Source organism: Falco peregrinus, chromosome 11 (genome assembly GCF_023634155.1).
Source record: "Falco peregrinus isolate bFalPer1 chromosome 11, bFalPer1.pri, whole genome shotgun sequence".
NCBI classification, from domain to species: Eukaryota; Metazoa; Chordata; class Aves; order Falconiformes; family Falconidae; genus Falco; species Falco peregrinus.
This window is the reverse complement of record NC_073731.1, coordinates 13037081-13064599: the sequence shown is the minus strand read 5'-3', so window position 1 is coordinate 13064599 and position 27519 is coordinate 13037081. Positions and strand designations below refer to the sequence as shown.

At 58.3% G+C, this 27519-nt stretch overlaps 1 protein-coding gene across 7 annotated transcripts in view; it reads right to left on the bottom strand.

Moving 5' to 3' along the window:
• The window catches only part of SLC29A1 (solute carrier family 29 member 1 (Augustine blood group)), a 34738-nt gene that overhangs the window by 5812 nt on the left and 1407 nt on the right, over positions 1 to 27519 (bottom strand). Inside the window, exons 1-8 of one of the 7 annotated variants that reach the window (XM_013300262.3) lie at positions 8497 to 8677; positions 6327 to 6439; positions 2169 to 2252; positions 1605 to 1686; positions 1178 to 1350; positions 823 to 962; positions 478 to 612; positions 208 to 305 (exon numbers count right to left, since the gene is read on the bottom strand). In XM_013300262.3, the coding sequence (XP_013155716.1) occupies positions 208 to 305; positions 478 to 612; positions 823 to 962; positions 1178 to 1350; positions 1605 to 1686; positions 2169 to 2197 (657 nt within the window). In that variant the 5' untranslated portion in view covers positions 2198 to 2252; positions 6327 to 6439; positions 8497 to 8677. Of the gene's footprint in view, positions 1 to 207; positions 306 to 477; positions 613 to 822; positions 963 to 1177; positions 1351 to 1604; positions 1687 to 2168; positions 2253 to 3032; positions 3147 to 6326; positions 6440 to 7745; positions 7857 to 8496; positions 8678 to 17483; positions 17609 to 22373; positions 22540 to 27519 lie in introns of those variants that run through there. The other 6 variants (XM_013300264.3, XM_027788576.2, XM_055816376.1 and 3 more) reach the window with 6 other exon arrangements.

Sequence of the window (27519 nt, the reverse complement as noted above, 5' to 3'; positions counted from 1 at the left end):
CAGGGGCCCATTTCCACAGTACCCCAAGGATACTGGGGTATCTGAGGTGCGAAGTACCCCAGAGAGCTCCCTCAGGAGAGCTTGCCCTGACCCAGAAGGTAGAGGCTGAGCCAAGGCTGGGGTACCGGTGGGCCACAGCCCTTGTGCTGTGGTGTGCAAAGGTCCCATGTTCCCACACCCCTCCCCACCAGGACGACAGGGTCTCACCATGCGAGGCAGAAGGATGTAGGAGAAGATTGCCAGCACGATCACCACACAGGCTGTGGTGAAGTAACCAATGAAGCCCTCAGGTTGCTGGGCGCCAACTGGGAGGATAAGGAAGGGAAAAGACAAGGGGAAAAAGGAAGATGACAAGGGCTGAAAGGAGCAAGGCCCTGCTGTCATCTCCCCCCAACCCTCCAGCATAACCCCAGCAGACCCTGTTAGCAGTGGTGCCCTTGGGAAGGGCCTGTCACCCACAGGGCAGGGATTACTCACTGGCAATACTGAAGATCATTGCCAAAGCGGCAAAGGTGCCTGCCAAGCCCTGCCCACTCATGATGGGAGCTGTGTAGCTGGCAGGCAGGAGCCCTGCCAGCCCAAAGAGGCTGCTCTGGAGGATGGCGCCGAAGGCTGTGAAGGGGAAAGGTGAGCAGAAATGAGAAACCAAAGGCAAGGATGAACTCGCACCTCTGCAGGGAGCCAAGGCCCCTGCCCTGTGAGGCAAGGTAGGTCCCCCCTCCTCCTGGGCTCTTTTGCAGTGAGGTTCATGCTTTTCTCCCAGAGAGACCAGCCCTAGCCATTGGGCTGTGCCCCCTTCCGTCCCCCCACTACCTCACTCACAGTTGATGAAGACGATGCTGATCATGGTAAAGATGAAGAAGGGAAGAGGATCCATGGTGACCTTCACCATGATTGCAGTGACTAAAAACACCAGCCCAATGGCCACCAGGCTGCCTAAGATGCGGATCTGTTGGGGAATCCTGCAAGAGAGGATCTCGGTGAGGAAAACCCACTCCCCTGAAGCCTGTGAGGCTGGGGCCAAGCTCTCCCATGGGGAGAATCCAAGTGAAACCCCAGCACGGCAGACCAGTGTTTTGCCTTTGACTTGACTGAATGGGCTGCAGCTTGACTCAGTGCTGGGGCAGGAGGATGGGCCAGGGCTGGGTGACAGGGGCAAGGATGGGGCAAGGCTTACCGCTGGTGGATGAAGGAGTTGAGGCAGGTGAAGATGAGGAGGGGCACCATGGCGCAGAGAGTCATGAAGTTGTCAAACATGGACCTCAGATAGGAGGGGGACGAGGCAGCCGCACCAGTCTGGTTCTGGGACTGGCTCGTATCCTCTGGGTCTGCAAGACGGCTGATGAAATACTGCGAGAGAAGGAGCTTGGTGGGGCCAAGGTGCTGCGAAGCCTCCCCCTAGCACACTCAAGCCCCCCTCTAGCCCCATGCCCAGCCCTCCTGTCGCCTCAGTGCCACTTGTCCCACCCAGGTCACCCATGCTTCTGTCTCCTGTGTGCAGAAGTGGGGAGGCTCTATGCTGTTCTGCCACACCTACACCATGGTCCCTAGATGTGACAGGGGACAATTAGTGTCACAGACAGCAGCAGGAGGGAAGCCCTCACCTCCCTGGCAGTCATGAAGAAATTCCATGGCAGCAGTGTTCCCAGGCCAAGGATGAAGAAGATCAGCCAGACAGCCTTGTACCTGTGGAGGAAACTGGTTTGGAGCAGGACACTGGGCAGGGCAGGGGACAGGCATTGCTTCTGACTGTCCCAATCCCTAAGCGGGAGGAACCAGGAGAAGGAGGGAGGACAGAATTTATTGCCCTGCCCCTGGCCTGAGCTGCTGGAGGAGATGTGGCACCAGAGGGGCCATGGGAGGCCCTCCCCAGGAGGGTACAAAGGTGCGGGGGGGCTGGCTGCTCCTCAGCAGGTGGCACCCAGATGCACAGTGGCCATTGCCAGAGCTGGGAGGGAGTCATGCTCCCCAGGCGCGTCCCAGTGCTGGGGACTGTTTACAGCCTGTTTGCTATGGAAAAACTGATAGAGCATCTTGAGGAAGGGACAGCTTGGTAGTTCAGTGAGCATACAGGAGCGGGGGTCCCCCAGATGCTGGGTCCCCCCGTGCTCCCTCACTTCCTGGTATTCTCGATGTGCCCCCACACTTACACCAGAGCCTGGCTTTACCTATCTTGGGGCCCGTCTCTTGCTGTCATCTTGTGTGGCAGGAGTCAGCACAGGTCAGTACCCAGTCTCGTGGCTGCTCTCCGTCTGGAAAGCAAACAGAGGATTTTATGGGGGAGTGAGGGGCACAGGCCCAGCAGGAGCAGCACGGATTTTAACCCCAGGCCATGCCACCAAGTAAATGCTCCACATTACCAGGGGCCAAACAGAGACAGCAAACTGTGAGAGCAGTGTGCAGCAGCTTTGGAAGCCTGCAGCTCAGAGCCCTTCAGTGGAGGGACTGACACACTGCTTTATTCTGCTGGCTGGGGGGCACCAAGCCTTCCCTCTGAAAGGAAAACCGCTTTCCTGAGATGCCCAGGCTGCTTGGCACTGGCTGCCCAGCTGCTCTGCCACAGGCTCTTAAGGGATTTGTGAGCCTGTAGCTCTCTGCCCCCAATCCTGGAGCTGCCAGTGAAGCGTATGTGCAGCGAGCTGTGTCCACCCCGCTGCCCTCCCCACCTCCCTCCAACGCCTGGGGCACGGCGGCACAAAAGACACATTTAATTCAGCAAACTCTCCATCCAGAAGCATGCAACACCCCACACACACCCCCACCCCCCGTTCCCATTCCCTGGGACTCTCATGGCCTTTTCCTTGGAAAGCCAAGAGTGTCCTTGGCACTGCTGTCCTCTTCCCAGCACCCACCGCTCCTTCTCCCCCATCACCATCTGCCCAGCCCTTGCCACCACCCTGGCATTGCCCTCCCCACAGACAGCCCCGGAGATGCAGCCCCAGGAGCCCTGAGAAGGGACCTCCTCTGCCCGGTCCCCACCCCCCTCCTCCTGGGGCAGAGGATTAGCTGCCCCGGAGAATCCGCAGGCCTGCCTTGTCCTTTTCCAGTCCAGGCGGCGCAGCATGGGGGGCTCCGGCACCTCTCCAAGGGCTTCATCTGCAGCGGGGCTCCCGGTGCTGAGCCCCCGGCCCCCCTGGGGCATGCCCCTCAGCCCAGCACCGCCGCTAGCTACAGCATCCCTGCCTGCACAGTGCCAGGTAGGGCGAGGGAGGAGGCAGGCGGGAAGCAGCATGCTGGGATCTGTAGTCCCTGCCAGCCCCGGCACGCATTAAAGACAGCGGTGGCCCGTCCCTTGTCGCAGGTGCCTGCGTGGCTGTGAGCACCGCTCACCTCCTCCCCTGGTGTGGTCCTGCAGGGTGCGGAGCCTACGGCTGTGATGGAGCTGAAACAGAGCCGGCAGGATGTGGAGAGGGATTCAGGAAGCCCGCTGGCTGCTTCGAAAAGGCAGAGCAGGACAGCAGTACTGCATGGGACCACCAGCCCCACCAGCCTGCAGGTGCCACCTTGTTGATGCCAGAGCCATGTGCAGCACAGCTCCCCCGCCTTCCCATGCAGACAGCTCAGGGCACAGCAGCTCCTGCCTTGCCCAAGTGAGCTACCCCAGGCTTCCAAAGAAAACATCCCAAAATCCCAAAATCCCCTCCTGGCAGCCTGCCGGTGCCCCTGTGGGCAGGAGACACCCCAAGCCCTGACCCTGGATTAGCAAGGGGATCTGCAAATACAGCTGCCACCCCCCTGCACACAGAAATGCCACCGGGGCCACTGCTCATCCCCAATCTAACAGATCTCACCCCAAAACAGGCAGGAGAACCCCAGCTCCTGCCACAGGTTCCCAGCAAGCTCTCAACACACTGCCCCTTGCCCAGCCAAGCCCCTCGCCCCATGCCCAGCCCCCCACCAGGTTGCATCAGTGTCCCAAGAAACAGGGGTAAAGACCAACCCCACAGACGTACCTGGGGAGGACAGAGCCCGGGTAAACCCCGTGTTCAGCGTATTTGAAGGAGGTGTATGTGTCCCCTTACGCACCCCCCGGCGCTCAGGGGTGAGCATCAGGCCCCAGCTCAAGTCACGGGGGCTGGAGCCATGTGGGTCTAGCAGCATCCACGTGGGAGGAGAAGAGGTGTCGAGTACCACAGCTGGCACATGGCCCGGGTCCGCTGCCCAGGCGTCCAGGGAAGGGAGGAAGGGGAGGCTGTGGTGGAGGAAGGAGGTGGCAGGAGCCGAGGGCACTGGGGAGGAGGCAGGGGGCTGGGGCGTGGGGCTCGGGGGGTGCGGGGGCAGGGCACTCCGCCATGCGGCTTTCCCGGCCACTGCCTGCTTCCGTCCGGAGAGCGCCCACATCCCTGCGTCAGGAGCCCAACCTCCTTGGCGAGTGCTGCCCAGCTGCCCGGCCACAGCCTCCTGCCTGTGTTTGTTTTCTGTCTCACTTCACTAAGTGCCTCCTAATTTTCTCCAGAAAGAGCCGGTGCCTGCCAAGGGGCACGCGGGTCAGCACTCATTACGGCAGGAAACGCGTTCAGCCTCCGGCTTTTACAAACAACTCTATAACAAACAGAAAAAGTCACAGGAAGCAACACCAGCAACACCAGCAACAGGTGGCAGCCCTGCTCCCACCTGGCCAGAGCAGCCCTACCATAAGGGACCAGGGGATATAAGGGACCAGGGGACGGAGGCCACCTCCAGCCACCTCGCTGGCACAGCCCAGCTCTAACCCCCTCCCGGACAAGCCTGCTGATGTTCATCCCAGCCACCAGCCCAATGGCTGCACAGCCTGGGGGACAAGGAAAAGGAGAAGCGATGCAGGGCCTTGGCGAAGCACATCCATTTTGTTCCTGGGCGTCAAGCAGTCTGTCTTACCCCCTCAGAAGCGATGTATAAGCGGAAGGAGCAAGATAACAAAGAGCAGGGTTAACAAACCCTAGGCCAGCACCTCTGAGCAGGTACAAACAAGAGATGGCACAATGGTAATTGCCCATTCATGCCGCACAAAGACCTTGACAGACGCTGAGTGACACCTGCTGTACTGGGCCACGTGCAATCCCATTGCCAACCAAGCCCTGGGAGCCCACGGCAGCGCCAGCCATCACCAAAACTGCCTAACCTCTGCTGAAAAACTTGCACTGCAGGACAGCCACGCCTGCAGGCAGCCATTTGTCACCGGGCTTCAGAGATTTCCCTACCTCTCCCTTCCCACGCATCGCCTCTTCACCTGCTTCTGCTGCCTTCACCAAAGGTGAGCACAGCCCATGCTTGGCTTTCCACCCAAGAGCAATTTCACAGTGTTAGGTAGGCATGCTATGGGTTTATAACCAGGAACACCAGCTCTTTTAAGAAAAGGTCTTTATGCCACACCAAGCATAGCACCATTCTTGCAGTCCCCAGACAAGATGGCAAGCACCGCACACATCCTCCTGTTGCCACTTGTAGGGGATCACCTTGCAAGGACGAGGTCAGCACTTCCTCCGAGCGTGGCCAAGATGGGGCAGGGCCAGGTGCTTCACCAGGCTTCACCCCATCCCCTATGTCGGACTTCCCTCCCAGGCAACACCAGAGCCCTCCTGGCAGGAGGGCTGATCTGTGGGCCATCGAGGTTCTCCTGCGGGCAGGGAACAACCCCGGCACAGGTGTGCAGGTCACATGAAGCCCTGGTGGCCATGACTCAGCTGGAGGACGGGTGACACTCCAAAACTGCCCATTCCATGAAATTTTGTGTGTGTGCCTTAACTCTGACCACGCACCCCCAGGTCCTCCTACCTTGTGCCGGGGTCCAAGGAACCAGCCTCCTGAGCGGTGTCCTGCCCACCTCCACCTTCAGCCACCAACTGTGAGGACACGTGCTTGTATTTCACAAGACGTATGAGTGTGCACAATTGTGCACCATTACCACGGTGCTGAGACAAACATAAGCCCTCCCAAAATAAGGGCAGGTAACGCTGGGTCAAGTCAGAGGCCAGTCTGGCTCAAAAATTTGTCTCCGTCATAGGACAAAAGCAGATGCCAAGAAAGGGTAAGAGTGGCACAGGCATTGACTAACTCCCCAACTGCTCCACCAGCCGCTGAGCCAGCAGGGGCATGCTGTCCATGTGTTTTGTAGCCTGTGGTGGGTTTTGCTTCTGTGAAAACCCTGCTTCCCTCTCTAATTCGGAAGCCTCTGAGCAAGGGCAGCACCTCTGCCTGCGTGCAGGGCCCTGGCTGGGGCTCCCTCGCCCTCGCTGTCAAAGGGTGGATGAACATTGGAGTGGCTTCTCCATGGCAGCCACAGCTTTACAGGCCTGGATTGTATCCACCCTGCAGCACGTTTCCCAAACAGAGAAATTCTAGCTTACTTAGTCATCCAGGCACAGCTCCACGCCTTCGGTCCTCCTCGTCGCTTTCTTCCCAACCTTCCCCAGCTTCCCTCAACCCTTCCAGAGACGCTGGGGCTGGGGCCACACAGGGGCTGTGAGGGGGTGAGACACCAATTTGAAGAGCAGCTGAAGGATGTACAGCCTTATCACTCACAAATATGATTTGATGTGCTTTTATGCCCACCAAGCTATCCAAAACAGCCCCAGGCCTTGCTGCAAGTGGCCGGCTCAGCATGTAATCTTGTTTGCAGATCTGGGGCTTCTCCCCACCACCCCCCCTCATCTATCACTTGATATTTACCTAAACTGAATTTCATCTGCCTACTGCCCAGTGTTGTAATGGTCTTCTGTACTCTTCCTAGCTGGCACTTGTCCCCACGAACCTGAGTAATCCAATCGCCTCAGCAAGCCCTGTCATCTCATTGCTCATTCCCTTTTCCAGGTCACACACAAACACGTTGAAGAAACATGGGACCCAACACAGCGATCTCTTTCCACTGCAAAAACGGACTGCTGACTCCTATACCCTCCTTCCTGTTTTTGTACCAATTATGGGGCCATGTGAGGACCTTCCCTCCTGACCAGCCAGTTCCCTTAAGAACTAGGCTGAAAGCCCTGACTGAATGTTTTTTGGGAAGCAGCGTGGGCACCATGAGCTCCGAGTCGCTACAAAGCGCTGCCCCGGCTCGGGGACCCCTTGGCAGAAACCTCCCAACCTGCCCACAGACCCCACTCCTGTACAGACGCCTGGGACACACAGCAGATCTGCTAGTCAGCTTTTCCCTGAAGTTCCCTCCAGCTCTTCTTAGAAATGAACGTCACACCTTTCCCCCTCCCGGTCCCCGGGGGCTGCGGCAGTTGTGAATGAATGACTAGAGGCCACACGTGACAGACAGCCAGCTCACCCTCCCTTTCTTTCCGGTGAACGTCGCCTTGCCCTAGCGACTTATTGCTGTTTAGCTTTGCTTTCTAACCTTTCCTCGGTGGAGCACCCCAACAGAAGGTGAAGAAACTGCTCAGGCTCTTCCACGGCGAACAGAGAGGCAAAAGCTTCACCTGGCTTTTCAGCTATGGCCTCTCTTCCTCTGATCCCCCATCCCTCCAACGACCATAGCAGGCTTCCTACTCCTGGTGTGCTTCGCAAGCAGTGTATCAGAGAGCTGATAGCACTTCCTATTGTTCTTCTCCTTTCTGAGCCCTGCCCCTCTGCAAACAGGCTTGCTGCACCATCCACTGCCCCCAGCGCTGCTGGTGCTTGCCTCCTGGGGGGGATCATAGCAAGGGAGCAGGATGGAGGCATTCTGGCCTCCTCCCTTGCCTTGCTGCCTGCAGACAAAGCCCTCCCCTGTAAGGCAGCCCACACAGCAGAGGTGAAGGTCCCCAGGTAATATTTCTGACCTGTTTCACCTTGCACTCTCCACTCCTTCATGGGCAAAAGGAGAGACAGCTGTAGACCCTCTCTGCCTTCAGGTTTGCGGCACCCACAGCCACCATGCAAACTCGTTCCCAGCACCCGACCGGCTGTTATCTTGGCTGCCGGGTGGCACGGGGAGGTGCGGGGGGGGGGGGGGGGCGTTCAGCCCTGTGCTGTGTTTTGAACTGCGCACACCAGACAGCTGCAAAGCACCTTATCTGCAGAGTTCAAGGGGCCCCGAGAGGCTCCCTGGGGGCCCCCGGCCCTGGCAGGTAAAGTGACCTGGCCCAGGTGGCAAATTCCCCAGGGCCCCGTGGGACTCCAGCACTGTCCTCAAAGGGCTTCCCACCAGGGAGAGGGGAGTGGGCAGTCACAGGGCAAAGCCAGCCCTAAAACTACCCCAGGTAATGCAGCTGGGACTCCTCCAGCCACCACCAAGTCCCACAGAGCTGTGGGAGTCCACCTCCTCACCAGGGCTGCTCAGTGGGTTTCCAGCCCTGACATATCTCTGGCCAAATACCAACAGGGAGGCCCTAGTGATGCAGCCCCACCATGAACGCGCACACCTCTCTCCTCAGCACATGGCGACCGCCCAAGCCCAGGACACTTGGTGTCCAGCCAGAGAACACCCCCCCGGACACCCATGCAACCCCCTGCAGCAGAGACGGGTGCTCCTGCTCAGCGCCCCATCAAACTCTCTGGGGGGACATGTTACTGTCACAGCAAGAAGCTTACCAGAAGGGCAGGTTGGTCCCAGACCCTTGCTCCCGGTCACCTCAGGCCACAGGACTGTAGGGACGGCACAGCCTTGAGAGAGGTGGGAAGAGCCCTGCAAATATCGGAGCAGTTGCCTGCTCCAAGGCCTGTGGTTTGGAGGTACAGGAGGAGATACAGCACCCGGGCAGGAGCTAAGGGGGGACGTCATCTCTGAGGAGACGTCAGAGGGAGAGATAAGCTGCCCTCGGGAGCCTGTTTGCAGGGACAGGATTCGTAAGCGCTCTTCTGAGGAGCTGTTTTCCCTGATGGCACCTGCTCAGGCCACTGTCCCCAGGAGAAGAGACTATCGCCTCCAAGCCACAACCCTGCTTCTTGGCAGGCTGGGGAAGGAGGCACGTTTTTCCAGGGCTAGGTGCAGGCTCCATTTGTTGGAAATTTAGAGAAATAAAGACCCTCCTCCCAGGGGTGGCCAGAGGGATTTGCTCAGGACTCGACTCACTACAGCTGCAGAAACCTCCAAAACCAGGAGGAAACCACCACCAGGACCTGGATGGTGCCTCCAGACAGCTTTCAGCACCTCCAGGGGCTGCCTGGAGGTGGGGAGGGGCAGGGCAATGACCCACACAGGCAGGCACAAAGCTCACGCTACCTGGCCACAGCTTCCTGTGGGACCACCATGGGTTCGGAGAGAGCCGGGGGATGCCACACCCCAGACCTTCATCCTCACCTGGCAGCTCCTGCAGCCAGGCAGCCCCCTGCAGCCCATGTGTGCAGGGCTGGTCCAAGCCCCCCAGGGTGCCAGCATGGCTGGCTGAGGTGCTGCCTGGCTCCATCTGGGGGGTACAGGGAGGGGGGTGCTGCGGGAAGGGTGCTCCCCAGGGTCAGCCTGGGGGCCGTGGCGGGAAGAGGCACAATGGGAGGAAGCCACATTTCCGCTTCCCAGTGGAGAAAACCTTACAGAACCCCTGGGGAGAACAACCGGACACCATTAATGTAAAAATCAGCAGGGAGCACAAGGAGCAGCCAGAGGCAGCCCTGAGGCAGGAGCAGGTTGTCCCTGCATGGAGGAGCCTGGGGCTTGGTGCAGCGGTGGCACAGGCCACCACGTACCAGGACAGCCATGCAATCCCAACGTGCCACAGCACAAAGCACAGCGCTGGCTCCCGCCTGCCCGCAGCCCAGCTCGCCCAGGCAGGTGGCACTCCTCATTCCCACCCAATCGAGTGGGAATAGGGATTGCCCCCTAATGGGCTGGGGCATTGCTTAGGCAAGACTCCCCCCTGGGGCATGGCTGCCAGATGCATCTCTTTTGCTTTAGTAGCTTCCACCCCCCACCCAGTCATGATGAGGCTTGCTCAAGAGGAATCCCTGTCATTACAGATGGTATCTCGGTCAGCCCCACCTTGGGCAGCAGCTACAGCACGTCGGAGGGATGGGCTGAGCCTACAGTACCATGTCCCCATTTCCCCCTCATGTCTGTAAGAACAAAGGTGAGACCCATAAAGAGGAAGCATGCAGCAAGACAGAAAGAGAAAAAAGCAGTTCATGGCCAGAAAAGTCTGAAGATAAGGACTCAGTGGATGTATGGGAAGAAACCCAGAGGACAGAGTCCCACAGCCAGGGAATGAAAGAGCACCAAGATGAGTTTCTCCATACCCTGCCTTCTAGGCTTGGTAGGGCCATATCCACAGCAACATGTGGCTACCCCCGAGGTCACTGCTCAGGGAGTAGTACTGGAGGGGAAGAGCACGACTGCAGGAGGCTACCTGCCATTAGTGGCCCCCAGGGTGCTGGGATGGAGAGGATTCCTCCATCATTGCTTCATGTTCCTGGCTCCAGGACTGAGCTCAGAGCTGGCAGACCCAGGAAGGAGTCAGGCCAGGAATGACACAAGGGAGCTGAGCATGGAGCAACCTGCAGTGAGCGGCTGGGAAAGAAGGATGGGGACAGCTTATGGTGCAGTTGAGAGGTCCTCAAAACAGCCCTGACGTGAGGGGCAAGGCAGGGGGGCTGTGGAATCATTGGAAAGTTCAAAAGCCCCTCTAAACCCCTCCCCAAGATACGCATGGAGCCCCCTCTATGCACAGAGCCTCTAGCAGAGGAGGCTTGGAGGGCTCAGCCAAACATGTTCCCTCACCTCAAATGCCACACTACTTTATGGGGGCTTCTCTCCCCAGGAGAGCCCGACCCCAGGACTCCTCATCGCTCGTCCCCAAAACAGGGCCGCTTCTGGAAGGGCAGGAAAAGCTGGCAGACAACCAGCTGTGAGAGCACCTGCCCACAGCAACTCCCTGCCCACTGCCACCCGGCCACCTCCCGCACCCTGGGACGCGTTCACATCCCAGGGGAGAGGCTCCGTCCGTCCAGTGCTGCCTCCTTCCCGAAGGGAGCTGGTGCCAGATGCAAATGCACAAAGCTGGAGGCAAGCAGGACCCTCAGCCAGCAAGAGCTGCCCACACCCAGTGGGAGCCGCTGAACCACCGGCACCTGGGCCACGCTGCCCCCTCACCCGAGTCCCCTGGCAGGTGGGAGAGCATCCCTGGGGCTGGACAGAGCCAGCCTTGTCCCTGCACCCAGAGGACTCGGTGGAGGGGCTGCCGCAGGCTGCCAGCCCTGCCAGGGGGCTGGCACGGGGGCAGACCTCATTTTGCCCCCACCCAGCAATTTTTCCAAGGCTGGGCTGGGCTGCACAGCTGCTTCCAATTTAGTGGGGGGGCGGAGGAGTGAAACCAGAGCCAGAACAACATGATCTTCCCCCGGCGTCACAGCCTCCCCAGCTCCCAAAATTTGGAGGGGCGAACCCTCCCCACTGACCAAGAGCCCCCTGACAGAAACTGGGACAGACATGTGTGGGCCAACCACTGCCGGGCCTGTGGTGGGTTGAGGTTGGCTCTGTCCTCTGCATGTCAGATGTGCCTGGCAGCCGGGAGAGAAATACAAGGGCTATTTTGGGTCCCCACAGATTGAAGTGGCTTTTTGCTTGTAGGCCAGCTCAAGAACCTGGGACCTGGCTGACCACTGTTTTCGGCATGAAATCTCCGCAGCCCTACTGGGAAAGGGGGTGGCGAGCAGGGAAGAAGGTTTTGGCACCTGCCATGGTCCCTCTGCCAGCCACTTGTCTTGCCAAGATCCTGCTCACTGCCTGGATGGCTGCAGCATCTTGCAAACTGCGAACTGGCTTCAGCTGCTAAATGCAGCTCTGCTCCAGGAGATGGGGCATGTCAGTCACCCCCAGACCCACACACCTTCTTTGTCCCAGCCAAGGGGCACCCCATGATCCCCAAAAACAAAAGGAGGGAGCAGGGACAGATGCCCTGGCTGGGTGTGCTCCTCCCACGTGCCCAAAGCCAGCCACTTCCAAAGTTGCAGTCACCTCCCAGCAGCAGGGCAAAGCCGTCCCCGCAAGTCCTAGGAGCTGGGGGGACTCGAGGAGCCACACACACCTGTAATTCCCAGCTGATTTTAAATAAGGCTGTGGGGAAGGTAACACCTGCTGAGAGCCAGGCTTGCTCTGCGGTAGCTCCAGAAGAGCCGTGCGGACAGCACACGGTCTGTGGACCTAGGAACCAAAAGCCAAGGTGGCAGCATGCCACCAGTGGTGTGGATCAAGCACAGGACTAGGAGTAAACACCCAGGGCAGAAATTCTGCTTCTCGTACCCTCCTCTCTGAATAACTCAGCTTCCACAAACAGCCTGGCAGGACTAACGTCTCACATGTGGAGCCAGAGCAAGGCTCGAGGCAGACACCTCCTTCGGAGGGAGTTAGACTCCAAACCTCTCACTCTTGGCACTGGCCTGGGCTAACCCGTAGCAAACAGGGAAACCTTTATGCAAGTAGGATCAGGCAGGGAGAGACAACAGGAGGTGAGGAGCTCACCCCCGCGTCTGGACAAACCATGGCAAAACAGAGTGTCTCCCACACGACCAATAATAACCCTGGCCACAAGTCAGGAAAGGGCAAGTCACATCCCCTCCAAATCCCAACCCGCAGGCGCTGCTGCATCTGTGCAATCAGCCACCACCCAGTGTGCCACAGCCACAAGGTCCTGGGCTGCCTGGGACTGTGAGCATCCCCAGGGATACCTTGGAAGCACGGAGAACCCTGCATGAGAGCCACCGAGTGCTCTGCTCATGTGAAAACGGCACTTTGCAGACATTGGCATTGGCTTGCAGGCTCCACCGCTGCCGAGCCTCTCCCATGTTGATTTGGGGAGCAGAAGAGATGAAGGAGGCTCTGAGACTCCCTGCTGGAAGATCCAAGGGTACCGTAGCCTCCATCGAGGTGGGCTGGCCATCCGGCAAGGTGTCCTGCCAGAGCTTGCCCAGGTGCCTGGATACGCTGGGACGCTGATGCACTCCCACGGCGATGCCAGGCGATAAGGAGCCCAGGAGCTGAGCGCTGCTGAAGCAATCCCTTTCTGGCACACTGCATCCCCCTTGCAGCCACGGGGGAAGAAAGGGAGGGAGGGCTGGTGGCAGATGACTTGTTTTATTGAAGGCCAAGCCATTTACTTCTGCTGGGTTCTGTTTTTAGTCAAAGGCTCCCCTTTCGGAGCAAGCCCAGCTGCAGAGCCCAGGCAGGGGGGAGCGTGGGGCCCTACAGCAACTCCCTTGACCCCCACAAGGCACAGCTCCTGCCCCGCATCGCCCAGGCACCCTGCACCTGCTGCCTCCAGGGTAACAGCCCTGTCTGGGAAGATGCTGGCAGATCAATGCCCTGATGTGGTTCACCATGCGGTCACACCAACCTTGTACTGCCACGAGGGGTGGGTGTGAAGACAGGAAGGAGAAGCTGCAGGGGAGGGTGGATTGCTTCTTAACAGCTTGGTTGTGTTGCCGTTGGTCTGCCTCCTCCTGCGGTGCATGGATAACACTCCTGCTCTCATCAGGGTGGTATGAAGACCTGCCCAACCCTACCATCCTCAGCCACAGCACAATACCTACAAACCCTTAAGAGCTGAAGGCACCGCGCTCCCTGCAGCAGTGGGCTCCCCGAGGGGGCAGAGGTTCTGTCCAGAGCAAATACCATCGAGGAGCTCATCCACAGCGCCGAGGGAGGATATCCCAGGCAAAAAAACCAGAACTGCCTCCAGCTTGGTCCTGAGGCCAGGAAAAGACAAGGCCTGCTGAAGGTAGGGCAGGTAGCTCCTTCAACTCCAAGCCCCTGGCCAGGAGCACAAAGAGAGCTATGCCACCAGTCCCTCCTGCCTCTCCGAGCTGTTCTCCAGGGGTAACCAAGCCTAAAATGAGGGAGCTCCTCTCACGAGGGTTTTCCATGAGCAAACCTGCAGCAAAACTCAAATGGGGCTGCCCACCCCAAAGCCCTTGATGTCTTTGAGCTCCTCCAGGTGAGCTGACCCTCAGCTATCGGTGTAAATCGGCTCCCTGTCCCTGCTTGGAATCAGTGGGTGGCTGTGCTAGGTGTGATGAACCAGGCAGGGGTGAGGACCACGCTGGGACCCACAGCATGAGCAGAGAAGCCAAGCAGGGTGGCCCAGGTGGGATGCACCTCTCCCCAGCAGCCTTGCAGCAGGGCTGGGGCCATTTCAGCGGCAGTCCAGGGGCGCTGGTATGTGTTCGGGTGACGGCTTGCCCTCAGCACAGCCAGGCTGATGACCCAGTCCTGCTGCTGTGACTCAGCCCTCAGTACCTGGCCAGAGCAGGCTGCTCACCGGGTGGGAGGCTGACTGCAGGATCCTCCAGTCCTGCTGCTGCTCCTGATCCAGCCGCATCCCTCCCAGTCCTGCTCTTCACCTCAAGCCCCTGTCTGCCTCCTCCTTCTGTAGCTTCCTGGTCCACTCACTCCATGAATTTCCAGCTGGAAATTTCACAGTGAAGTGCTTTCCCATCAGACAAGACCTAAACTAAATGAACTAAAGCAAATCCTGACAGTGGTGTGGTGGGAAGAAGGCAAGGCAGCTCTGCGGAAATCTGCCTGATTTCCTGCAGGCTTCTTCTGAATGAACTGGCAAGTAGGCAATAGGTCTCTGCTCCCCTTTGGCCTCAAAAAAAGCCAGTCTTCTAGAGATGAAGCCTGACTGTGCTCACCCATGACTTAACTAAGAGGCTGCAAGAGAGCCTTGAGCACTGCACCCAGAATGCCAAGCTCACTGATTTTTGTCATGGATGGTGCATGACAGCCACACATACCCAATGCTTTGAGCCTCCCCTTTCTCAGGGATCAGTGAGACCACAGAAAAGCCTGCTCCAAGCCAGAGCAGGACCAAAGTGTCACAATAGTGATGTTCTTAACAGCACCAGCATCAGCAATGAAGTTACAAAGGGCTAGCACCATCCCTACGCAACAGCTTTCCTAGTCTCATGAGAGCAGCAACCCTCGTACGCATTCCTCACGCAGCACCACAGCTCCCCAGAGCCTATGTACAGCCAATCGCCCAACCAAGTCTACAGGGTTTGGAGTGGGAGATGGGGTGCAGTGCTGTGCTGCAACCTCAGCTGGGGCACTGGGGTCTCTCTGGACCACACATTCTGATGTAACCAAATCCACCCAGGGTCCAACCCTACTCCGCACACTTCTTTGCCTATCCCACATCTTGCACGTTGTTAACCTAGGAAACGCTCGGTCTTTATCGCACTGCTTAATCAAATCCCAACAGCTGTGTGTTTGTTAAAACCCTGACTCCTGCCCATCTGCAAATGCCTGGAGCTCACACTGTGTAATGCTCTGCACCTGAGCTTGCTGGCAGCTAAGTGCAAGTTAGCATGGAGATGTAATTGGAGAGCTCACAGTCCTGCAGGTCCAGCAGCACCAGTGCTGGGCTGGCAGGTGTCACAGGGCAGAGCTATGTGCTGAGGAGGCTCAAGAAGGTGAGCAGAGTTTGCACTGTGGGGTCAGTACTGAGCTGGCAAGGACCACAAACAGCACTTGCTGGTAAGAGCAGGTATTGCAGCTTCCTTAACACCTGTCAAGGACCTGGATGTTATGCTGGACAAAACCAGCTGAGATCCACGTGTCCCAGAGAAGGCACTGGGGGCTGCTTGCTGGCTTCCCAAAGCCAATGGCTGGTGCCTGCCCATCTGGACAGGGCAGGCGGGTGCTCCTGGGCTCCCTCTGGTCTGATGGGCTGGTCCCCAAACCCTGCCTCTGCCAGGGCAGCTGGGAATGGAGCCGGGCAGAGCAAGGAAGTGCAACAGGAGAGAGGATGAAGGGGTGCCTTGTCCTCCATGCCCTGGCTTCACCCCAGACCACAACAAGGAAGAAGACAGGTCAGGCCCGGGCAAGAACAAAGCCTATGGCTCATCTTGGAAGAGGAAGAGGCTCATTATACATCTCAGCCCAAGATAATGAGAGCAGGGATGCCATGATGGGGAAATTATGCCAGTAGTTAATTACGCAGCTTGGGGAGGAAGCGAGAAGAGGAAAAACTGCAGGATGGAGGTGGCCTACTGCCCTGTGTGCTGGTGCTCATTTGCCAGTTCAAGCTGAACTGAATTTCTTCCACCTCTCCATTGCAGATGCTTTGCTACAGTGTAGGCCCCCGCCTCTTGTTTGTACTAGCTGACGGGAAACAGCTATTCTGCAAACCATCTTCTGGGGCCTATGTTAGAGCCCTCAGTGCCATGCGGAAAGTGCCCCTGCTCTGTAAAGACCTTCTTGGTGAGCCAAGGCATGCCTACCTGTCTTTTCCAGGAGCAAAAAGCAACAGCAGGAGCACTCCAGAGAGCACACATACAGCGTCTGCACTGCACTGACACTGTATCAACAGCCCACAAGCAGCACTCAGACAACCAGGTACCCAAGAGAAAAGCATCCTCGCACAGTCACATCCTGCAGTAGTTTTGTAGTGGAGGCAGGCTTGAGGGAGCCCGAAGACTGTCCAGCATCTCGAGGGGCTGGTGAGAGGAAACGATGCCGCCAAGCCAGGATGCGGTGCAGGAGGGGAGTGGGATTTCCTGTGTCGGCATTGACAGAAGTCCCTAAATTGTGTCAGCTCACAACAGGCAACTGAGGGGCCATCAGGCTGCTTCCTGCTTTGGAGCAGCCGGGAAGTGCATCCAGCTGTGGCCAACAGCTGCATGAATTCCTCCTGCAGCCCCTAACCCTAGGGAATCTACTGGGCTCAAGGATACAGGCTCACTTGTCTTCGATCCCACAGCCCCAGGGCTTGGCTGCTGCCGCCTTCCCACACAGCCCGCAGTTCCACAGCCTGTTCCCGAGAGGCAGGCGGGAGCGCTGGTGAGCACAGGCAGTGACTGTTGGGCTGGCTGTCTTAGCACCTAGCAGGGGTGTGAGGCTCAGATTTAACTAGAGGCTCAAATTTAAGTACAGGCTCTAATTTAACTGCAGAGGTGGGAATGACAGCACAAAAGGGCTCCACGGGAGCTCTCGGTGCTCCTGCCCGGGCCAGGCTTTCCATTAACGCAGCCGCTTTGCTCAGGAACAGAAAGAAACTGAAATCTTCCACAGCATCCCATAGCCGACGGGGAGCACTTTCTTCAGCAGGACGCGGAGCGGGGCTGGCCCTGCCCCACCGCCCGCACCGCAGCACATGGCGCCCAGCCCACGCGCCCGCCACCGGGTCCTCGCAGCGTGGCCCGGCGCGGCCCGCAGCGGCTGCCGCGCGGCGGAGATGCGCATCCCTGCAGCCGGAGGAGCGCTGCGCGACCCCCTGGGGGAAGTCCTGCATCCCAGGCATCAAAGCATCACCGCACCCCAAAGCCACGCGCTCTCCCCGCGGCGGCAGCTGCGGAAGGGGATGTGGACTCGCCACGCGAGGCGGCAAGGAAGAACCCCCCCATCCCAAAAGACAGCATCTATGCATCACACCCCCCGCGACACCGACCCGCGACTCACACGCTGCCTCCCCCCAAGGCTGCGGCGCCGGATCCTGAGCTTGCAACCCCCCGCCGGCTCCCTCCGAGGGCTCCTGGGGGAGCACCCGGCTCCCTGCTCCAAAGCTTTGGAACGCTGCTAGGACCCTCGGAGGGAGGCGGGGGCGAGGGGGGGGGGGGGCGTTGCAAGCTCAGCGACTTTGAGCCAGTACCTTAAAGAAGGGAGCTCACCGCTGCCCCCCTCTCCTCGCCGGCGCCTTCTGTCCCCGAAGCGGATGGGAAACCGCCTCCTCCCTCCCCGCTCCTCAAACTCCTCCTCCTCTTTTTGCCGCCTTCAGCGCCACGCGGCTCCCGCGTGGGGGAGGCGGCCGGTTTCCCCACCCCCCCACCCCCCGGAGAGAAGGGGGAAAAGACGCCGCGACCCCCCGCGGGCAGCGCTGCCCACCCCACGCGTGAACCCACCTGCGCCGCGCTCCCCCCGCACCGCGCCGGGTGCCGGCCCTCCCCGGGGCTGGCCCGCCCCTGGCTCCCCCCCTTCCGCGCCTCCCCCGCCCCGCACCCGGCGGGGAACCCCCCGGCCCGCCCAGGGTCCGGCTGCTTCAGCCCTGCACAGCCCCGGAGAAGGGGGGGCAACCCCCCCCCCCCAGCGCTTCTGAGCTGCGCCCGGCTCCGGGTTTGCATTAATACCCACCCATCGGTAACCCTTGCAGCTCTACGGGGAGCTATACGGTGTGTTATCGCTCTGAACGGAGCGTGAAGCTGCATCCCAATCCAGACAAAAATCCTCTCTGCTGGCAGTTACTGATGTACATATATAGATACATATGGGTGTGTATACATAAACACGTGTGTGTATATTGTTATATATATATATATATAAAACTATCTTGGGTTGTGGAGAAGATTGAAGACAGCTTTTTGCACCATGCATTCATGGGGGTGCTACCTGGGATGGCAGGTAATGTGCAGACCCCTCTGAAATTTAGCAGTTTCCTTATATCCAGAGCATATCAGTACTGTGTGTACCCAGTATCCAAAGGGCAGGCATGGACTCTAAGCTGTTTGGTTGGTTTTTTTCAAGCTCCAGCCTCCTATCTCTCCAGAATAGATATCTACTCTGCTGTGATAAAAACCTGTTGTTTTGCTTAATTACCAAGGTGCAGCAGGAATCAGGTACTTTGTCCCACAGCAAAGGGGAGTGCACCTGAATTCCTACCTGAGCAGTTAAACGGCTTGCAATCTTTTTTTATGTAGCTTGATGTTTCCAGATGCTTCTACCAGGAGCACAGGGCCCTTCTCTCTCGCTCGCTCTGTTCACTTACGCCATGTGGCTGCAGGCAGCAGCATCAGGAAGTCCCTGTAGCAGCTTTGACTGTAAAAACGTTTGCTCCATTAATAAACACCCTCGGAAAATTCTCTGCAGCCAGCAATCAGTTTGAGTTAGAAATTAAAATCAGAAGTTAAAACACCCCCAAATGCCCTGGCAGATTCCTGTCTTCACAATCTTCCAGCAAGATGATGTCTAATACACATCTCCCCACTGAATCCAAGCACCAAGCTTGTATTTTAAGACAGACATGCAAAACGTCACCACGTAAGCAAAAAGTCCCCAAAGCCCGATAAAAAGGCTATGAGGACAGGGGTAAGACAGCTACCGTTGCTTTCTGACATGCAACAATGACGCTGCAGTGTCACCCTCAGGAAGTAACTTCTTTGCGGTCCTGCTCGGTAGCAGCCTCTGCCACTGGATCTCTCCCTCTGTGCTGGCTGGTAGATACTGGTTGCAGTTACAGATTGCTGGAGTCGGCAGGGTGTACTGACAACATGAAGTGAACAGCAGACAGTGTTGTCAGTAAGACAGGAGGCTTTTGTCTTAAATGTAAGATTTGTATCAGATCAAATTAGATTTAAAAGCTCCCATCTCCAATTAAGCTCCTGCTGCGTCTCCCAGGCAATGACGGCTCCAAGCCCTGGACCTGCCTTTCAGCCCACTTTCCCTAAGCCTTTCCAATCTGGAGGGTTGTGTTCTGGGTGAGCTGCAACACAGGCAAAACCTCTCTCCTCGCCTCTCCTCTCCCCGCCTCCCCTGTTCTCGCCTCTCCTTTCCAAAAAAAAAGCAAAATAGGAGAGCAAGGTTGCCTGCTTTGAGACGTCTCACATCACCTCCTCTCTAGCTTTGAGATGTGCCATGCTGCTGTCACTTAGAGAGCCCCACAAGTCCCTGTAGCAGTCCCCAGGACATCAATGCCACAGCATCTCAGGCCCCATGTTTCCCCTCAAGATGTCCACACTTGCTGCTCAGCAGCATAAGCTAAAATTTGAGCATCGCTACAATTTTATTTTTCTATATAAGCTCCAACTTCAGCACAGACTAAAAGCTGTGGGAACCAATCCCCCAGGGACTCCTGAGCACAGGGTCCAGACTGGCAGCGCCCAGCCAAACTGTCACCGTGCTTCCAGAAGCAAGAACAAGGCTCTCAGCATCATTAAGACCCTCAGATCCCATTGGGAGAAGAAATACCACAAAATTTACCTTTGAGTGGATATTCCAGGAAGTCTCTGCTTCAGGACAGGGTGGGTGGAGTTGCTGCCTCACCCCAGGCTTTCAGCAGCAGGGTACAGAGCACTTACCATTGCTCAAGTATGGAATTAAATGTTCTCTAATTCACAGCTCTGGTCCTGTCTGCGCAGCCGCTCCTCAGCACTGGAACCAACATCTCTCAATAGAGATGTCTCAGTGGAGACAAGAGGGTTGAAATCCATTAGCGCTGAACAGCGTTGCAGCCACCAGTGACCGCAGGCAGACAGAAGGCCAGCAGATATACCAGAAAGAAGGCAAGGAGAAAGGCAGCTTCCAGCTCCTAAGTATATCTCTTCCGTCCGCATGGGCCACCAGCTGCTTCTCTGCACAGACCTGTGCACCCACCCACCACTGACTTGCAGGATGGGGTCTAACGATGCCTTCCTTTGGGTGAGCAGGAGACCTGGAGCAAGCAAGACACCATGGAGTGAGGCAGGCTAAGGCTGGGAGGGAACATCCATTAAAATCCAGCCCTGGCTGGTGCAGGACAAAAACGATTTCACTCATGGGTCTTGCGTCAGGAGAGCCACTTCAGCCCCCTGGGAAGCACATCCACCCCCAAGAGCCATGCATGGTCCTTGGGATGCCTGATACTAACACTGGCATGTGGTCTCAGGGGGATGACACCTCCTCTCTTACAGAAGGTGGCAAATCACAGAGCCAGTGAAAACTCACTTATTGCTATGCAAACATGCGCCATTGCTGAAGGGTCAAGCTGTCTTGTTTCATCTTGACAGGATGCGTTGTCTTCGTGGAGCCCTCTGCTCCCAAGTGACCCTCATGTTATCATCTTCGCCTTTGTGAGTACAATAACAAGCCTCCCAGAAGAAGTAAACAGCTACAGAAACGGTTTCTGCTTTGGACTGGAAACAGCTGGGGCTTTGCCCAGCACTGGTACTGGGCCCACCAATGTATAACACCAGCACGACACACAGAGCTAGATGTTTCTCCCCTGTGTAATCTGGGCAAGGAGAAAAGCAGCCTCAAGTGGGGCCCAGGGTCTTGCTGCTCTTCCACACTCTCCATCCCCGAAGCAGCAGCATGGTGCTAAAATACACCGCTGCTGTTGGCACATTGCTGCGCTCCCCAGGGCGAAGGGAGAAGGCAGAGCCCTGCTTTCCTGGGGGAAGGCAGCCAGCAAAGCCTCTCCCTTACATGAAGCCAGGAGTCCCATGGACATGCTCCCCAGGACATGCTGAAGGGGCTCATGCTGCCCAGCCCTTCGAGTTTTCTTTCTGAAATCTCAAATGTGCGCTGCAGGCATTGCAATGCTGTCACCTGGAGCCCAATTTGTATGCTCTGCTTTGCAACAGGCAGAACAGGCAAAGTGCTCTCCCTTCAGTGACGCTTGCTGCCAAACCTCTCACCAAAGCCGCTTTCTCCCCCCGCCCCGCCTTGTAGCAATTCCCAGCTTCAACTAAAGCAACGAAATCCAAAAGGGGAAAGCAAACAAACAGCTGGTTTGGAAATCAAGAGCGAAAATGGAGATTTATTCCAGGCAGTGGGTAATGCATCATAGGAGCTGAAGGAACATTTTCTGTGCCTCTTGGGAAATATTTGAGTTTTAGGGCCTGAGGAGCTAGGCAGCATTTGCAGGCACTTAAGTGTTTCCAGGATCCTTTACACTTGGCACCCACGTCGACCATTTTCTTTGGAGATTTGCAAGCCCTTTGCAACCATACATTAATTAACCCACCAACCCTCCTCTGCAATGAGATTTCCCTTTCCCTCTAATACGCCTGTGGTAGGAGCAAGGGAAACTGAGGCACGGTGAGGCTGTCAGCCTGGCTGAGGTCAGGGGGCTGTACGCCATCCAGCTCCCCTTTCCATTGCAAAACCACCCTTCCCTTTGCATGAATGACCCATGGCGACAGGGCTGCCCTCCACTGGGCACTTCCCACCCTGCCAGGAGAAGGGCACGGGTGGCTCAGCTCAGAGAGCCTCTGTGCCACCCCTCCGCGCCACGGAGCAAAGAAACAGAGAGCCAGTGCGTTTAAAAGGCAGAGCAGGCAGGCAGGAGTGGGGTGGCAAGCAGATTAGCAGCTGTATCCGATTCTCTGCACGTGTGACAAGGCAGCAGAGCACAGCCAGGTTGGGAAAGGGGGACAGGGGGCATTTTAATCAGTCACATGGAGGGAAACAGAAGATGCTGGACCTCTGTCAAGTGTCAGCAGGTTACTAACCCACAAGCCAATAGGGGGGAAGAAACCACTACAGGCTCCTGGGAATCCAGTTACAAGGAGGCAGCAATGATCCTGGATGCTTTGATAGTCAACAAAGCACCTCAGCCTGTTGCTGGGATCAGTGAATGGCTCAGGGACCGTTTCAGTTCTGCTCTTCCCTTGCTGGCCCTGGCTGACCCTGGAGCAGGGTCCCAACTGCGGAGCTGCTGGTGGACCATTTTTTGGGTGGGAGTTCTCTGCTTGTTGCTTGCAGGGCTCTTGATGGTGACCCCCCCAGGACCTCAGTGCCCTGCCCTGTCTTTCAGGATAAGAAGTGGCAGGGTCGAAGTGATGCTCACCTGATGGCCTAAGCCTGGCTGGGATGAGGTGGGACAGGAGCAGGCTGCAATCCCCTCCTGAGCTCTGCCCGTGGCGCAGAGATCCAGCTGGGCACGTGACCACTCGCAGGGAGCCACACAGACCTCCAGTGCCCCGCTGTCCCTCTGCTTCCTTGCACGACCCGACCTGCCAAAATAAAATCAGGCAGCTGCCTGTGGCTTCTTCACTAGTAGGCTGAGGGCAGCAGGAGCTTGCTGCTAGCAGAGGAGCAGCCCTGGGTGAAAACCTGCAAGGAGAGGCAGCAGAGAGGGAGGCACTTGCTGCCAATTGGCCCCACCGCCTCCCCATGCTCAGCATCCCCTCTCACTGGTAACATCAAGATGCAATGGGGTGACACCTCCCCACCCCCCCCCCAAGCACTCGAAGCTCCAGTGAGCAAATGGCCCGGAGATACGGCAGGGAAGGGCCTTGGCCCTGAGAACTCCAGCCTGGTGTTGGGGCCATGCGTGTTTTCCAGCTGGGCAAGCAGAAACAAACCCCATTGTCCTCTGGGCAGACACAGCTCAGCAAGGGGCCTGGGGCACCCACAGGGCTCCTGGGGGCTGGCATGGGCAGTGGGGTCCAGCCAAGCTCCAGCCCCTCTCAGATTGCCAGCAGGAAGGGCCTGTTGCCCTGTGGAGCAGCAGCATCTTTGGGACACAGGGCACATCCCAGCTGGCAGGCTGGGGGACACAGAACCCCCTCTCCTGAAGGTCTCCCACCCCAGCCATCTCCTGGGTATGATCCTTCCCACAGTGATCTCTCCATCCCCACCCTTCTGTCTCCCTCCCTGCACCCCTGCTGCCCTCTCCTCAGCTCCTGCTTACAAGCATTTACTGCCTAATGACACCAATTAGCCACAGGGTTGCTCTGTGTCTAGTTATTGAGTGACAGCCATGCAACCACCATCCAAGGGTGAAATGTTACCCCTGCAGCAGGCAGTTTCCACTTGCCAGCGGCCAAGCTGAGACCTGGGTAAACTCAGGACACACAGTTCAGGCTCCCAGTCATACCAGAGGAGCCACGGTTAACCCCTGGCACAGCAGCAGGCAGGAATGCCCTGCGGCATTCAGAAACAGCCAGCCTCAGGGCATGGGCCACTCCTAGCACCCACTGTCACCCTCTCATATTCTCACGCTGGGTGTCCTTGGCAGAGGATGGTGGGTGGAGGGAGCCACACTATAGTCAAGGTCATCCGGCCCATTGAAGCAGTGCCGGGGGCACATCCCACTCCTTGGCTGGCAGCACCAGCCTCCTGCGATGGAGCAGAGCCATTGAGGAAGGAGACAGCTGGCATCCAGCCACCTCATAAAACACCACAGGGGAGCTGTGGGCAGCTGGGAATGAGGGAACCTGGCAAAAGGAAGGGGGGTGGCAGTCACTGTGTGGTCTCGCTCCCCCCACTCCACAAAGCCCACCCAAGCCCTAGTGGAGCCGGGTGCCCAGCAGCTCCCTGGATCTCCAAGCACCATCTAACAGGCAGAAGCAGCCTTTCTGGAGGATGGCTGAATCCTAGCCCTGAAGCCTTGGCTCCCCATCAACTTTTCTGAAGCATCTTGGTGGCAGTGGTCAGATCTGTGCTCTGGCCCTTGGGGAGTGCTGCTGCAGCCGGAGGCTGCCCACCCTGCATGGCAGGGCAGGGACAAGGCACCCACCTGCTTTCCCAGCCAGCCTGCTCCCTGGGTGGCCTCTGTGGCCACCAGCATGACAGGGACCATGGCACATGGCCATCTACAGAGACGAGGACTCCAAACACACACCCAGGAGCTCTCACAGCCATGCTGGCCACAGTCTGTGCCCGGCTCAACAGTCGCTGGCTGGCGCGGAGGAATTCAGCTCTGTGCAAAGGTCTGGCACGGCTGACTAAATCCTGTTTGGAGACTAAGCCCTTCCCATCATGCTTTCCCCCCTTGGGCAAATCGGCAGTGGAGTTGTGGCTGAATGCTCCCAAACATCCCCGGGGAGGTCTCCAGGAGGGCCCTTTCCCACAGCTTCCAACAGTACCCGCCGTTCATCATTTCCCCTCTTTGCCAGTCATGCTTCCATGGGTTCCCAAGCCGAAATGCAGCCCCCCCCCCGGCCCCCCAGCGGAGCACGACCATGAGACATCAAAAGAAGGGCAAGCCGAACCCATGACCAGCTGCCCAGCCGGCGGGTATCACCAGGGTATTGCTTGGTCTGCCCTCCCTTCCCCAGCCCTTCTGCAAAGCCGAGAACCCACCCGTGGGCAGAGGATGTGCTAACACGGCCCAGGGGAGAAGGAAACCCTCGGGGGGTCCTGCACCCCTCCCGCGTGCGGCTGGGGGACACCGCCGGCAGCCTCCAGTGCTCTGCGCTCAGGTCACTGGGAGGCCCTGGCGCAGTCTGGCTGTGCCTGGAGGGATGCACGCGCTTCTGGCCCCGACCGCCCACCCTGCCAAGCTGGCTGACCCCGAGAGGGGCTCTGTGGGACCCTGCGGGACCCCCGCGCCGCGACACTGCACCCACAAACCCATGGCCCGGGCCGGTGCTGCCCCCTGCTGGCACAGCCCCCCCTTGCGGCGGCCACCGGGTGGGCGGCCGGCAGCTGCGGGGCCCCCTCCCGTGACCGGGGAGCACGGGGAGCCCACGGGGAAGGGCTTAGCCGGCCTATAGGCTTAAGTGGCCCCGCGGCATGCGGGAGGGAGGGAGGGGGGACAGCGGGGGGGGGGGTGGTGGAGCGCAGCAGTGGTGTGCTCCCGAAAGTGGGGAGCTGATGGCTGGTGGGAGGGGATCTAGCCTACCCGAGCCGGAAAGCCCCCCAAGCTGTCCCCTGGGAAGGGGCAAGGGAAGGGCAGGCAAGGGCCCCAGCGCTGGGACCCCAGGCGGGCCCATGAGCATGAGGTGCCAGTGGGCTGGAGCAGGTAGATGGGGGCACCACTGGCATTGGGAGTGGTGTGCACAAAGTGGAACCAGGCACCCCAAAGTGTGAGCAGCGATTCGGGGGGCTTTGTTATGTGTGCTATGCTAACCCGCGGCTGTGCCGCAGAGGAGGGGCTGGGGGTGAGCGAGAGTCACAAATCTGGGGGTATGCAGGGAAGTCCAAGGGCAGAAGCTCCAGCTCTTTGTTTGAAGGTGTTGGAAAGGAGCAGGGCAGCATTGCTTGTAACACACCACGCAGAAGGGCAGGGGTACCGTGAGGAAGCAGATTTCAGGGTCCTGCTGTTCACCCAGGATGGATCACACAAGGACACCACACAGTGAGTCTCCCCGAGCACAGTACCTGTCCTGCAGGGCTGTGTTCACAGCTCAAATGCAAGCCTCAGAGGAAGGGCTCCTGGCTGGTCCTCCGAGAGCCCTGAGTTGACTAGGATGGGACGGGATGGGGAAAAGCACAAAACATACCTCCTCAGCATCGCTCGCTTCTCAGAAGGCAGCTTGCCTGCTTCTCCCTGCAGCCCTGGGCTATAAGTCAGCCAGGAGCATCCCTGTGCTGCTGCCAAGTGCCTCAGGGACAAGAGAGGTGCTACCTTCCCAGGGGCTCACAGTATAAGACTGACTCGACACGTCCATCCACAGCTGATGGGGACTCACAAGCAGTCTCTGGGGAAACAGCCTATTCTGCTAACACTGCAACCCAGACCTAGTAAATCTCCTTTCTGGCAAGCCAGAATGGGGAAAGTCAGCCCTGACAACAGTGGTGGCTGGCTTCCCACAAAGACTCCCCATTCTGAGAAAAAGCTGCAGGAATCACCTACTCCCTGCCATCTGTACTCTCCCTGCAGGACCTTCCATCTCTGCTGGGTACAAGCAGGTGGAAAAGCCTCACCTGGTTTTTGCTAGTGCTGTGTCCTGGGATGGTACTGCTGGGAAGAAGCTTCATAGCAAGGCCGAGCTGCTGCATGGTGCCCAGCAGTGCTGCTGCTGACCTTGCTTTGCAGCTGCAGTCATGGAGGTGCTGGGATCCCTGCAAAAAGCCATGCCTCTTGAGAAGAAAAAGAATTCCATGAAAGCCTGGCTTCCCAGTAAGTCCTGGAGTGGCTCATTGCTGCCAGCAGCTCAGGTCAGACCTGCCTGCTCTGATGCGGGACAGACTGCTTAGCTACTGCTGCCTGTATCTCCTGTCCCGCTGCTCCCAATGCCACCCAGCTTGCCTTCAGGGGCACTCTGGCTGCTCCTGGCAGGGGGCAGGGGCTCCTTATACATCTGTGCATGAGACAGTCAGTGCAGCACAAGCAGGCCAGCAGCAGCTCATGGCTGTGCTCCTCCACCGTGTCCTCCATCATCCTTCCTGCGCAGGCCTGGGGACCATGACGGAAGAGCTTCACTACCTCCTACCACCCGGCCATGCCAGTTTCCCTCATTCCCTACCCTTTGCCACCCATTGCAGCCCCCACAGCACCCACTCCCTCCCTGAGGCAGCACCAGGGCACGGGACAGGTAGGGACAGTGAGCAGTGGCAGGGACCCTCTTTTCTCACCTCTCGCACAAGACTTTTACCGGAGCAGCAGAGCAGTGCCCTGACCTTGAGAAGCACCACGGATGCAGGGGTAAGTGAGGTCAGGCTCTGGCAAACAAGCCCCAGGCTAAGCCTCGGACCCCGGGGGCAGCCGGGATCTCTGTACCAGGTCAAATCATGCTGAGGACATGGGGCACGGTGCCTGGGGAGGAAGGAGCTGCGTGGGGAACGGTGCAAGGGCAGAGGGCTGGCTCCCAGCTCCCAGCAGTCAGTCTACAAATAGAAAGGGTCATGGGAGAGTGCCTGGCTATGGGGACAAAGGGCCTGCGAGAGGCAGATGCAGTTGCAGAAGAAGCCCCGGCAGGGAGGCGAGAGGTGGCACAGTCCCAGGGCCTCCAGGAACAGGAAGGGCTCCCTGGCAGTGTCCCCACCCCCGGGGCCATAGAAGAACATATGGGACTGGCAGGGCAGGGAGGGAGCCAGTGCTCAGGGAAGGCTGAGCCTGACAAAAGAAGGTGACAGGGGCCAGTAAGAGGTGATTGTGCCAGTCCTGGGGTGACATCCTCTGGGGGCAGGGTAACCAAACACCGTGCCCAGCTGGTTGGTGCTGGGGGGGGTGGGGGGCGGTGGCATTTGCTGCCCTATGGCCCTGTACTGGTGCCAGATGTATCTCTCAGGACAGGTCCACTGCCAGCCCCCCGGGGGGGTCC